At 37.4% G+C, this 14,467-nt stretch overlaps 1 protein-coding gene across 1 annotated transcript in view; it reads right to left on the bottom strand.

Annotated features, from left to right (window-relative positions):
• Positions 1-14,467, bottom strand: part of LOC142342936 (uncharacterized) — a 114,266-nt gene that overhangs the window by 99,134 nt on the left and 665 nt on the right. Inside the window, exons 2-4 of the mRNA XM_075394616.1 lie at positions 13,379-13,589; positions 9,573-9,634; positions 8,567-8,836 (exon numbers count right to left, since the gene is read on the bottom strand). Coding sequence (XP_075250731.1) covers positions 8,567-8,836; positions 9,573-9,634; positions 13,379-13,589 — 543 coding nt within the window. The remainder of the gene's footprint in view (positions 1-8,566; positions 8,837-9,572; positions 9,635-13,378; positions 13,590-14,467) is intronic.

The raw sequence follows: 14,467 nt of genomic DNA, 5'->3' as shown, positions 1-14,467 counted from the left end.
TGGAGAGTCTTCGCAAAGCAAATCCGGTGAAACCACACGACTCAACAGGTCTGATCAGCTTCCCGGTTATTGTTTCGAACTTTGTGAAAGTGCTCAAAGAATTCAAGCAGATTGCTGATCTGCAATCGAGCTTGACACTGTATATGGCAGTAGATAAACTACCCTAAGATCTCAAAGAGAAGTGGTGGTTCTATGTTGATGATAAAAATGAAGATTGGCCTGATCTGATTATATTTGAAAAATGGGTATCTAGGATAGCATTCGTGCACGATGGGTTTTCAGCTTTAAAAGGCAGAGCAAAGAGAAGACGACCAAAGAATCACAAATAGAGACAAATGGTTCTCGAAAACATCGAACTTCAGTGCAAGTTCGAACGTGAAAGAAACGAAGCAAACGCAAAATGAGCACTGTCCGCTAGCTGATGGCACTCATAAAACATGGAACTGTCCACTATTCAGGAACATGAGTGTTAATGATCGGTACGCAGCAGTGAGGAAGCAACGCTTATGTTACGGATGTCTAGGCAAAATTGTAAATGCAATCAAAGATTGTAAAGTCAATGCGTGCGGCATGAACGGATGCATAAAGAAGCACAACCGATTGCTACACTCAGAAAACCAAATGGACGAGGGCAATCACGCAGTCAACGTAAGCGCAGCAACAATCAACGAGAGTAACGAAGTTACTAGCTTTCTTCAGATAGTTCATGTCTCAATACAGAGCGGTGGCAACAGGCTGAACACATATGCTTTCTTCGATAGTGGATCAACGGTTTCATTCATCAATCAAAGTGTGCAAGGGAAGTTACGAGCCCAAAGCACCGAAGTGACGCTCAACATAGCTGGTATACACGGAACAAAAGATTTGAAGACAGAAAAAGTTCATCTCAAAATAAAGGGACTCCAACCAAAGGTGCATTCAATCGAAGCGTTTGCACACCCGTCAATCTCCTTGAGGAACACAAACTACAACTACAACAAGCTGAAGCAAAGCTTCAATCACTTGAGTGTTCTACCCAACAAAAGCTTCAATTTGATGGAAGTTGGCATTATCTTTGGTCAAGATGCTTATGAGCTACAACCCCCATTGGACTACAACCCCCATTGAACACAAAGTGAACCTTTCCGCCGTTCTAACAGAGCTAAGATGGGTGGTCAGTGGACCCATGACGGACAAGAGAATACAAAATATTTGTCATTTCGCCTTCACAGAAGATGTGAAAGTGGCTGAGAATATCCAAACCTGGTGGGACATAGAAACCTATGCTTCCAAAATCAACGTCGTCAGCCAGTCAAAGAAGGAACTGCAACCACAGAAGATGCTAGAGAGTACGACGAAGTTCACAGGCGAGCGGTACGAAGTGAGAACGCTGTGGAGTGAACCAGAGCCAAACCTACCGAACAACTACAGCTCAGCCCTGGGTCAGCTTTACACACTGGAGCAAAGATTCCAAAGGGATCCAAACCTGAAGAGCTTGTATCAACAGTCAATAGATACAGATGTAGAAAAAGGATTCGTAAAGATATTGGACAAGTCCGAAGTGAAAAGCACCTTCGGGAAAGCATGATATTTGCCCCACCATCCAGTGCTAAACCCCAACAAGCCTGGCAAAGTAAGACGTGTTTGCAATGCCGCATCAAAGTACAAAGAAGTATGCCTTAATGATAAGCTACTAGCCGGACCTGATCTTTTACATGGCTCGATTGGAACAATATTCAGACTCCGTGAAGGACCCCTAGCCCCAACAGTTGACATCGAATCAATGTTTCTACAAGTGCAAGCTCACGAACAGGACAGAAGTTGCTTGAGGTTCTTATGGCGTCCAAGAAATAACGAACCTGTTCAGATATACGAATATCAGCGTCATGTATTTGGAGCTAAGAGTTCTCCAACTTGCGCAAATTATACTCTCAAGCAAGTGGGACTGGACAACGAAGAAGAGTATCCAATAGCAACAAAGGCAATACAAAACAACTTCTACATGGACGATTCCATCAAATCAGTAGAAACATCGGAAAAAGCAATTGGAGTCTTCAATCAACTACAACCTTTTCTCTCACGACATGGATTTGAATTGAAAAAGTTGTATAGCAACAACGTTGCAGTTACCAAAGCAATCCCAGAAGACTTGAAGTCAATCAGCAACACGAAGCAAGTCGAAGTGGAACCCAATACGGAGGGATCTTCAGTGCTAGGACTACCAAGGACCGTTACTGATGATAGCCTTCAAATGTGCAGAGGTACAAACAAGGAAGTGGAAACACTTATAACCCAGAGGAAGATTCTCTCACTGGTATCTTCAGTATTCAACCCGATCGGATTGTTTGCTCCGTTCAGTGTTCACATGAGACGACTTCTGAGAGGCATCTGGACAAAGAATGGACAACATTGGAGCAACGAAGTGGAGCCTAGTGAAGAAGAACAATTCCTGAGATGAAAAAAACAACTTCCAATAGAGGCTGAAACAAGCATCGATAGAAGACACTTCAACAGAGAGAGGGATAAAGCTGATCTTCATGTGTTTGCTGACGCATCCGATGACACGATGTGTACAGTGGCCTATCTACTTTCACAACCAAAAGAATATCCAGCTGACTTTGCATTTGTCATTGGAAAATGCAGAGTGGCACCGATGAGGCATCTTTCAATACCGCGATTGGAATTGCATGCGGCAGTCATGGCAGTGAGGTTGAAAGAGCAGATAGTCAAGGAACATGAAATGAAGATAAATAGTTGCAGTTTTTGATCAGACTCAACTACAGTATTGAAGTGGGTACACAGTTCCCATCACAAACAGCAAGTGTTTTTGGCCAATCGAGTGGCTGAGTTACTAGATACAACAGATGTTTAACAGTGGAAACATGTCAGCGGTATTAACAACCCAGCGGACATTGGCACCAGAGCAATCAACATTGAGGAACTCAAGAGAAGTGAGTGGCTCACTGGGCCGTCCTGGTTGAAGCGACCAGAAAGTGAATGGCCAGAGCAAGTGAATCTAATTTTTGCATCTGATGAAGAGAATATAGCCTCATCACTCTTCATGATACAGGCTGAAGAGAAGAAAGCTGTTATTCAGTGGGAACAATTCAGTAATTTTAATAGAATAGTGATTACAGTGGCATACGTACAGCGAGCATTGAGCAAATACAAACAAGCGAAACTCGTAGTCAGCATTGAAGAAAGAGAAAAAGCAAAAGCAGCAATCTTCAAGTTACTACAGCAAGAACAGTTTGGTGAAGAGATGAAATCTCTCAAGGCTGAAAAGGAAATTCCAAAAGGCAGCAAATTTCTACATTTCTCCTCCTTCCTAGATGAAGAAAGACTTATTCGAGCCAAAGACAGAATAGGCAAAAGTCAATTGGAGTACAATGCAAAGCATCCAGTAATTCTACATTGGAAACATCACGCGGTTGAATTATTCTTGCGAAACATGCACAAGGACAATCAACACCAGGGCACTGAGCAAAAAAGAATTATTGTTCAGCAGAAGATGTGAATCTTGGGTATACGGAACGCCTTAAGATCAATCAGGAACAAGTGCGTTACCTGCAGAAAAGGCAGAGCGCAAACGATAGCACCAGTAATGGCAGATCTACCCGAAGAGCGGTTAGATGCTTCAACAACCTTTACATATGTTGGGTTGACTACTTTGGCCCCTTCGTTGTGAAAATTGTTTGCAGAAACGAAAAGCGATTGTGTTGTCTCTTTACTTGTCTAACTATGAGAGCGGTGCATATAGAAGTGGTACCCAAGTCGGACACCGATAGTTGTCTCAATGCAATAATGAGGTTTATTGCTCGATGAGGCAAACCAATTACAATCATCAGTGACAACGGGACAAACTTCGTTGGAGCTGAAAGAGAGTTTGCAGAGTACGATGCAGCATGGAACAAAGAAGGCATCGAACGACATCTAATTCAAAGAGGAAACAGATGGAGGTACAATCCACCCGCAGCACCTCACTTTGGAGGAGTATAGGAACGCTTGGTGAGAAGTTGCAAGAAAGCAATGTATGCAGTGTTGGGGAACAGAGCAGTCACCGAGGACGTTCTTTCAACAACTATGTGTATTGTTGAGCAGACTTTGAACTCAAGAACGTTGACCCCAGAACGTACGTTAATGACTTAGAAGCCTTGACCCCCAATCACTTCTTTCTTGGCAATAAGAAAGTTTGGTTACCCTACCTACCATGTGCGGAAGAATTTGATGATCATGGAAAGCTCTTTCGACAAACTCAAGCCTACGCAAATCTCACATGGGACAGATTTTTTAAAGAATATCTGCTAACTCTGAATAATCGGCAAAAATGGCGATCTGCAGCAAATGAAAACCTTAAAGAAGACGATCTCGTTTGGTTGATCGCAGACAGCGATAAGCGTGGATATTAGAATCTAGGTTGTGTTACGAAGACCATCGATGGGTCTGACGGTGTGATTCGCTCGGAGAGCGTTCGAATGAGCGACGGAGTGTACAAGAGTCCAGTAGTGAAGCTCGCCCCAGTACTACCTGGGAAAGATGCTTTCGCGATGGAAAACAGGGCCGGCGATGTGGCGGCTGAGCCTAGAAACTCAATAACCAAATTGAATAGCGCATCAAGGCCATTTCAAGCCTTAAAGCTAGAATAGCTTGAAGAGCGAAATCTATTGCTACACTCTACTGAAGCCATATAGATATGTCCACTTTGTTCAACATTTTTATTTAAAAACTATTATTAGTACGTAATCATCATACATGAAGTGATCCTCAAACTCGAACTACCTCAACCAGCAGCAAAATAATACTACGACTTAACAGTATTGCATCAGATTCTTTGCGATTGGATTGCGAATCAACCTGTTACTGATACAGAATATTCGACAAAACTTCTACATGGTTAACAAATTTCCAATGACATCAAATTTACACTGAATAAGGGACGTTACGGAAAAGCGTCCATATTCCGTCAACATTGTTATCTACAACCAATCAAGAGTTGAATTTGACATATAAAACCACGTGACTAGCAGCATAAAAGGAGCTTGAAAAACTACCAAAAATCAGAAAAAACTCGTTATTTTAGTCCTACTAATCTGACATACAGTGCGTATTGAAGCACACATTCTTGGGCGGTAATTTATTTTTACTGTGTCTTGTTTGTGTAGATCATATTAGTGGTTGTACAGTTTTAATTTTACTTTGACTTGTGAAAAGAGAATTAACTTTCATATTCTCAAAACTTTCTTTCTGAGGAACGATGTTCCTAAGTAAGAAAAACTTTGTGCAAAGCATAAAATCAGTTTCTATTACTGGCTTTAACGATGCCTAATGTAGTTCACTGATTGCGTTATTGAGCAACTGAGTGCGCTGAGAAGCACAAAGTGCGAATTTGGTTACATTTGGTAAATTTGATTATCGAGAAAAACTCGCCCTAAATACTAAGAAATCGGAGACGGAAATTATTTGCCCTAACCAGTAACTAGGACAGTTAACTAGTGCTGTAGATAGGGGATTTTGCAATTTCGAATTATAACTTGAGTTTTTAACCTAAACTCGAGCAAAAATTGATTGTTTCAATTTGAAATATTTTGTTATTCTGATAGAAACAAGTTTGCTATACAGCAAAGCTGAGCGATTAGTTATCAAGGCTTGTTGAGCAACAAGTTATGCAACGGTAGTCTACAGTATAGCGGATAATATAGTTCACAAAAGTTAAATATCCGGACAGAATGGAATCCGCTGAAACGAACGGGGCGGTGTAAAGTTTTCCTTGACTTTGATAGGAGAGCAGCTGTTACATTTGGTCCGCCGACCCGGACAGTAGAAGGCAAACTGCTGTCAATTCTGATGAGGAGAGTGTCGAAGGCACCCTCCAAAGAGAATCAAACAAATCAACAGCGCAACCCCAGTGAGGCAGAGAGAAATGTGCGAGTGCAATTCACAAATTGAAGAGCTAACTTCGCTTAAAAGGAATAAGCCGAGTAAAAGCAAACAAAAACCAAGCAAATTCAGCTTAACCAGCAGAGAGGAGCTTCAATCAACATCTCAAAGGTACGACAAGAAGTTCAAAGATTTATTTGAAGAATTTAACACTAAAACAGGGATTAGCTACAAAATAATTGAAGATTCAGATCGACCCAACAAACTAAAGGTCCTCTACCAACAGACTGTTCATCTTCTAGAGGAAGAAGTACCCAAGCAACTGCAGCGTCGAAACAAGCTTGTTCCCTATCAAGCTAAATTCGCTGAAGAACATCTGAAAGAAGCAAGGAAGTGTAATATAGTTCAAACTTTATAAAACTTTTTAAAAGGTGACTCTATAAGCAGAAATCAAACCTGAGTTTTTATCCCTCTTTTATACAGGCAATCGATCGAGAGCCAGATGAGATATCTGAACTGAGATGAATATCTGAACAGGTCCACACAAAATTCAATTATGTTTTTTACCAATCATGCCCATACTAGCAAGTAAGAAAGAAGCTGATGAATTTCTAACAGAACAGAGGGTAAAAGCTGAAATTGCCAGGTGGTCAAACATGTTGAAAAAACGTTTTTAGGGACGTTGGGAAAATGACTGCAGAAATCTTGGAAAACAAGTTTCCTAGACTTGACAAAAAGCTGGAATGGCTGTTAAAAAGCTGTTGAAAACTTGTTGAAAAGCAAGATGAATTGAGATAATAATTAATAAAATGACACACAATTGCGAAAAAACCTTTTGAGGTCATGGACAAAAGAACGAAAAGTGAAAAAGGGTCTCTGGAGAGAGAGAGAGAGAGAGAGAGAGAGAGAAAGAGAGAGTGAGAGAGAGAGAGAGAGAGAGAGAGAGAGAGAGAGAGAGAGAGAGAGACTTAGAAAGTTGAGAGAGAGAGAGAGTGAGAGAGACTTAGAAAGTTATTCAACTTTTCGACTCAAAAATGCAGAAATCATTTGAAGAACAAGCAATTACTCCCAATCAAAGAAGAGCCAATATCAGCAATGAAATGTTAAAAGTACTTTTCGGAAAGGAGTTCATAAGTCCGAATGCAAAAACCCAAAACAAAAATTTGATTAAACGTAACAAAATTGTGCAATTCCAATTTAAAGTGCAACGAATTTTGAAAGCTCTTAACAGTTGGGAAAACAATTAGTCATCCTCTATATCTGTTTCTAAAATAAGTTATTATTTTTCTTTTCTTCTGGTTGCTAACAGAATGTTTCTCGCTACCCTCGTGTAAGCGAAATTTCGAAATTAGGCTGTAGTGATACAAAATTGACAAGAGGCACGACCGTAAAGAAATTGTCTCATAGTTTAACAATTTAACAATTTAACGGTTAAACTCTTAAGACGTAAAATTTTCCATATTTGAGGCATTGGTTTTTGTTTTTTTTTGCAGGATTTTAGCAAAGCCGTCTGCAGTTTTCTTTGCAGTCGTCAGCTCATGAATTTAGAACAAATGATCAATTTATCGAACAATTACATTTGGTTTTTGTTGGGGAATTATTTGAATGCTTCGCGAATTTATTTCGTGTCCGGTTATCAAAATTCATCTTTCGCAAAAAAAAGTTCAAATGATGGAAAACGTAAGCTGAAAGTTTATCTCAGTTATTTGATCATCTCGTTCATCAATAATGTACAAAACTAATTTATTTGATCGTTAATTTTTTTTCTTCAAAACTTACAATAACGATTATTGCGGATCTATCGCAAGCTTCATCAAAAGCGCAAAACTTTTCGATATTTTAAAACGAAAAATTTTAACAATAAAAAACTGTTATTTACAGAACAAAAAGGGTTACATTGATTTTTCTTTAACTGCTTTAATTCTCCAATGAACGAAAAACAAATGAACTCAGCACAAAACACAAAATCAAGATCTAGTACGGAGTATGCACACAAATGTCAAACGGAATTGACAGGTGTAAGACATATCCACATTTTCAGCAGTGTGTCTTTCTGATTTGTAAAAAAGACCTAACAGCTGTTTAATTCACATATCTTACAGAAAAAAAAACATTATGAGCAACTTTCAATTTGAAATACTGTTTGCGCTGACAACTTACAATTGGTATCAATAATTATGGAAAGGTGAATGACCTCTAGTAACAGTTATATGGATACGGTTCTTACTTTTAAAACCGACGAAATCCGACGCTTCTTGCATTTTGAAACCGACAAAAACAGACGATTCTTACGTTTAGGTACCGACAAAAACCGATCAAAACGACAAAAAAAATATAAGGTCTTTGATCAGTTTTGGCGAATTTCGGTGATAGGTTTTAGCGAAAACCGACGATTTCTTATGTTTGAATCCGACGAAATTCTCAACACGGGTAGACTATGCTGCAGCTTTTACTTGTCTTATCTGATGTTTGTTCTATTGTATATCATTACGTTGAAAACTGAGCTTTTATCAATTCCAATTAACCCTCTTTTCAAGATTAACTTTAAACTTGAATCAGATTCGTTACAAATAAAAGCTCATGCACAAAAAAAGGAAATTGATCAAGAACTGTGATTTTCGAAAAGGAACATTTAGAGATCGGTTTTTTCCCTATAACTTTGGATGGGTGAAGATCTATTACTAGAACCAGCAGGATAACAAGGACCCACCGAAATGTGTCAAAAGTCGTTCTGAGGAACTGGGGGTAGTCATCACTTGTCAAGTCCACTCTCACATTTCTTCCTAGTCCAGATCCTAGTTGAATGTTGAACTCAATTCTGTTCACACTTGGAACAGTGTTGTAACTAGTGACGTCATCAGTGTATAGAGATTGTGTGACTGTGATGGTTGAACTGTTTTTTCCATAATTGCCGACGGTGAGGAAAGTGAAGTCGTATTCTTGTCCGGGCGTTAAATTCAGTATTGTGATTTCGCTGGGTCTAATAATAAGAAATTCAATTTTTCTCATAAACAAAAACAATTAAAGCTTATTTTGGAGCATCTAGAGAGGAAAATAAAACTTCCATTTTCAAATTGTGGTTCTAAAAATCATGAAAATTTGGAAAATTGTTGCCGATTTAAGTTTAAAATAATTATTTATACTAGAATACAATCAGAATAAACTCAGCAATTGAAACAAATTGAGATAGCACAAATAGAATATTTCTGATAAACATGCTAAGATAGAGTGCTGTTTTCTTCAGTAATAATTTATAAGAAATACAAATTTTCTCAACTCTAATTGCTGATTTTTCAGACAGGCGCATAATTCTATTCAGCTATTCTCTTAAAATTCTATTCAGCAAGTGAAGGGAAAAAATTTTGAACGGCCAAAACTCTGATCGGGCCATGAGAGATTTTGGTTTGCCAGGGGTTTTTCGTTTTGAGAAGCCAACGGCTATTTTTTAATGAAAAAGGTTAAACGTTCGTTTCTTAACGAAAAAAGGTTTGAATAGGTATTTTTTTAATGAAAAAAAGTGGACTGGTTGTTTTTATAACGAAGGCATGAATCGGTTTTGACAATGTTCTGATGGTTTTTTTATGAGGAAAAAAGTTTTGAAAAAGGGTGTTTTTTCATGATATTTCAAAAGATCCTCTCAAGCTCGGATTCCGTCATTGTGTGAGCTAATATGGTATGTATAATCGGAGGGTAAAAACATCCAACTGGGTACTAACAATGGATAGAAGGCATAACATGGACAGCTACCATCTCTGGGCATGTTTGTAGTCTCCACTTGCTAAAAAAACAAACAATTCACCGTTTAATTTATGGTCACGTGGTGGCAGATATGAAGAACAGATATATCGGGCGTATGCGATAAGGATAAAAAAATTACATCCTTCTCTGGCAGAGAAAATATTGGTTTTGAGTTCCGACCAGAAAATTCTAATCCTAGAAAAGTAGCATCTGAACTTCAGTTCGGTTTAACTATTTTCATCAAAACTTAAGGTGTCAAAAAATTTTTATAATAGCTGATTTTGTAATGGACCGATAATAAAAATAACTTTCGATTTCAAAGAAGGCTTGTTGAAAAAACCTTTTATGTACACTAATACACTAAAAAATCATCTTAGTACGACAACTGTAATCAATTTTATATAGCAAATTTTGAAAAAAATTACAAAGCAATCGAGTTGTACCGAAACCAACTATTTACTGTTTCACTCATTATCAAAATACTTAAAACATCCGATTTTCAATTTGTCACATATTCTGGAATGCAAACTTCATAGAATTGGCTCTACATTCAAAGTTTTTGACTTCTACGCAAAAAGCACCAATTTTCAAACAACGTTGCCGAATAGCCAAAACTTTTGGAATGTATCCACACCAACACTCGCAAAGATTCAAGTTTTCAAACTTCTCTAAATTTTATTTTTACAATTTTTTCTTAACGGATGTAATTGGCTTTTTTTTCAACTTTTTTTGTCAAATTTTTAAACTGTGATGAATTTAATTGACATACCCGGAGTGTGGTCCCAACGCATTTCAGCGCTGAATCACTGTATTTCAATTGCTTCCAGTACTTATCCATACTATATCAAGTACAAATATCGATTTCCGAATGCCAAGCGTATGTGCAGACTAACAACAATCTGCACAGCATGGTTTATTCACGGACCGTTCACTGTGAATTATGATTTATAACCTGATCTTTGTCTTTGAAGCATGATTTATAACCTGACCTTTGTCTGTGAAGCATGATTTATAAATGTACCTTTGCATCCGAAGCATCATTTATAAACGTACCTTTGCATCCGAAGCGCCATTTACAAACGTACCTGTGCACCAGAAGCACCATTTACAACCGTACCTTTGTTTTAATATCACTGTAAATACAATGAAGAAGATTGATTATTCAAATACAGTATTACCACTGTAAATACAATGGTAATACTGTGTTCGTTTCATAATTAACAGGGTATCCAAATTATAAATGAAAACTTCGAATTGACCCAAAATATATGAAATTTTAATTCATGATAGTTTTAAAATTTCATACATTCGTCATATATTCAAAATGATGTGTATCCGTCAAAAGTCAGGTTTGCCGGTAGTATGAGACGAAGAGATCTAAACCCGGTAATGGTAGCCAATAATAATATTCATCTTGGCGAAAACCTGGGTAGGAACTTCAAAAGCACAAAACTCATTAAACGCGACGACTTTTTTCTTGGAAAATCCTTTCATTTTGATTGGTATGGTCAGGGGTATCGCCATATGGCGGCTATGATCTTATCTGTATTCCAATAGTTTGTTGAGCTGTGGTAATTTGTTACTTTAGAGGTTTGCCGTGATTTTTTTTGTGTATGACTCTTAATTATTTGTACTCATTCTGGTGTGCCTTTACCGGTTGTACCTTCTAACTAAACTACGTATGAACCTTTATCTCATCTTATCTCATCACATCTTTATGTCCTTTTTGGCAGCCCTGTTTTGCGTCTTTGTTTTTTTTCAGAGTTATGGAAGACCCTCTGGTTCATCTGGACTTCTTATTCCAAGGTCAAGATGTCTGACGACTGGCACAGACATTTTCTGCATAGGCGACTCAGGGTCCACATGTTCCACGTTGTGAGTTGCAAATGGACATAACGCCTTCGAGAGCAAACATCAACGCCTTCGAGTTGCAAATGGCAAACGCCTTCAAGAGCTATTGGCACGATCAACTACTACTATTGAACTGAGAAACTAATGAGAAACTGATGCTCTGTTTTAATAATGAATTATAATTATAAATCTGTAAGATTATCAATACCTTAGTGAAGTGAATCAGTACATCAGTTTCATGAATTATCAGTACATCTGTGAATCAGTACATCAGTGAATCAGTACATCAGTGGATCAGTACATCAGTACATCCGTTTCATGAATTATCAGTACATCTGTGAATCAGCACATCAGTGAATCAGTACATCAGTACATCAGTTTCATGAATTATTTTTATAAGATTGTTTCATTTTGAGCAGGAATTTGTTTTTTCTTGTAATTCATGTGTTCCAGTTAATTTGTTTTTACTCTTTTAGTATAGCCGCCAAACAAAATATAGTAGCCTCTTTAAGTGGTAATTATTGCGGGAAAATTCGCTCTCGTTTAGTTTGCAAGCGAATGAATCATGCTTTGCAGACAAAGGCGCGCTTATAAATCATGCTTTGCAGACAAAGGCGAGATTATAACTCATGCTTTACAGCCGAAGGTCCGGTTATAAATAATGCTTCACAGCCAAAGGTCAGGTTATAAATCATGCTTCACAGCCAAAGGTCAGGTTATAAATCATGCTTCACAGCCAAACGTCAGGTTATAAATCATGCTTCTCAGTCAAAGATCAGATTATAAATCATGCTGAGAATTGCAAAAGCAGAATCATGTTCTGATTAGTGTCATGATCATAACAAATAGTGTCATGATCAGAAAACTTGGAAGAACAAAAAACTTGATGAAAATATGATGATTCAGTACTGATTTGTAATGGAAGGTAGGTCCGGGTATGTAATTGCCTGATAAGTCTTCTGAAATAAAATATGATACTTAAGGGATACGTACATCACAAATTTTGATCTTTAAGCGTTTTTTGATGAAAAAATTATTTGCGATAAAATAATGAAAACGGACGTGTAAACTGAAATTTGATTCTTTTTTTTGTTATTTACAAGGTTCAGAGAGCGTTAAACACTTTGCTATTTTACTGTTTGTTACGCTGTTGCGATTCGAAATGTCCAATTTTCCGATTTTCACGAATAAAGAAAGAAGCTGAACTAAAAACTATTATCTTGTATGAAGAGTGCGAAAAACATTACTGAAAAAGTTACTGGTTCAAGACAAATCCAGCTACGGATTAGCAAGAGTACTGGAAAAAATAGAGCCACAGATTCTGAGTTCCAGAAAAAGAACAAAAAGTTAGATCCGAACTTACAATCAATTAGGTATTGGAAGGAGAGGTACTGAAATGATCAGAAAACAGTGACAATCTGAACTCACTCGAAAGTTAATGGGCCAATTCAAAGAATCAATTGCAAAACAGGCAATTCTAAGTAAATAATTCCACAAAAGGTTTGCGAAATGTGACGCACATCACATAAAATTAGCAAGAAATAAAGATTCCAATGGTGTGTGTACTTTCCTTGCGTAATTGAAAGAATTTCGATTTCGTTCACATGACTGACCTTTGAGAATTAAAGCAAAAAATTCATTTCATATAATAAGAAATGGACATTTTTTGGTCAGGTTGGTACAGATTTGAGATATTTCTAAATCCGTAACAAGCAGAACTTCGATGTTTATTTTTGCAATCGATGTCTGTTTTCAATTATTTTGAATGTAGGGATGAAATTAATAGTTATGAAATTGAGAATGAATTAAATAAAAACATGATTTTTATCATTCTGGTTTGCCTTCCCCCTCTAAGGGGAGATTCAATATTAGTTCAATTCCTCTTTAGAATTCAAAACCCTGTTAAATCATTTTATGAAACTGAAGTTTGAACCTCATAAAAACCCACAGGCGGTGTCCACGAGAACTTCACAGATGTAGGGGTAACATTAGCAACTTGTATGTCACTTGGAAGAACGGGAAAAGTAGAATTTAGGAATGTATAGTTCCTATAAACTGGATTAACACCCTGGCTCTCCACTGTCATGTCAATTGTGTAGAGGTCACCAGGGTCAAGGTCACCCAGAAGAAAGTTGTTATTGACCCTGTGAAAAACAGCAAAATTGAATTTACTACAACACAGTATGGTAACAAAAAGCTAGGTACACCTGAAGATATATTTTTTGAAAAAGTATCACAAACATCAAATAAATCACCGCTTTTATTTCATATCTCTTCTCTACTAACGCATCATTCAGCCTACAGTATATTTTTTACAGATTAAGACAGGTTTCTGACGATACATTTGTCAATTTTTTCCAAATTTCCGAATTTTTGTTTCCAAAATTGACCATAAATTTCAAGTAGACTCAGATCTGGACTATGTAAAGGTCACTACAAATCTCCTACTGCTTTTCATGGAGAAAAGTTGCCAAAAGTCATGATTTACGCTCGGGGGTGTTATCTTGTTGAAAAGAAGGTCTGAAAATGGATTCCCGGGTCGAGAGCGAAAGGTTAACTTGTAAAAAGTTGCAAGTTTCTTGCAAAAGATGGTTAACTTGTAAGATTTTGCAAATTTGTTGCAGAAGCTAGTTAACTTTTAAGAATTTGCAAGTTGAATGGTTAACTTGTAAGAACTTGTTAGTCGAATGGTTAACTTGTAAGAACTTGCAAGGCGAATGGTTAACCTTTAAGTTTCTCGCAAGTTCGTTCGGGTCGAGCACAACTCCTATTGGTTAATTCAATTTAGCATTCAGTCATTGGCCGTAGAATGCATGCGGTAGTTAGTTGCTCTGCTTGGATAACATACTACAATTTGACATAATTAGACTAAATGGTTAGTTTTTGAATTTTATCTCAATTCAAGAGAGAGATCCTTTTGCATTTCCATTGAAAAACAGTAGATCTCAATTAGCTTCTTCACGATTGCAAAAAATATTATCAACATATTGACTTTAATTGAATTTTCAAATTTATGTGTCAG

The sequence above is a fragment of the Convolutriloba macropyga genome, chromosome 7 (genome assembly GCF_964194025.1).
Source record: "Convolutriloba macropyga chromosome 7, txConMacr16.3, whole genome shotgun sequence".
NCBI lineage: Eukaryota > Metazoa > Xenacoelomorpha > Acoela > Convolutidae > Convolutriloba > Convolutriloba macropyga.
Note: the sequence above shows the minus strand (reverse complement) of the source record. Positions and strands in the feature narration are given on the sequence as shown.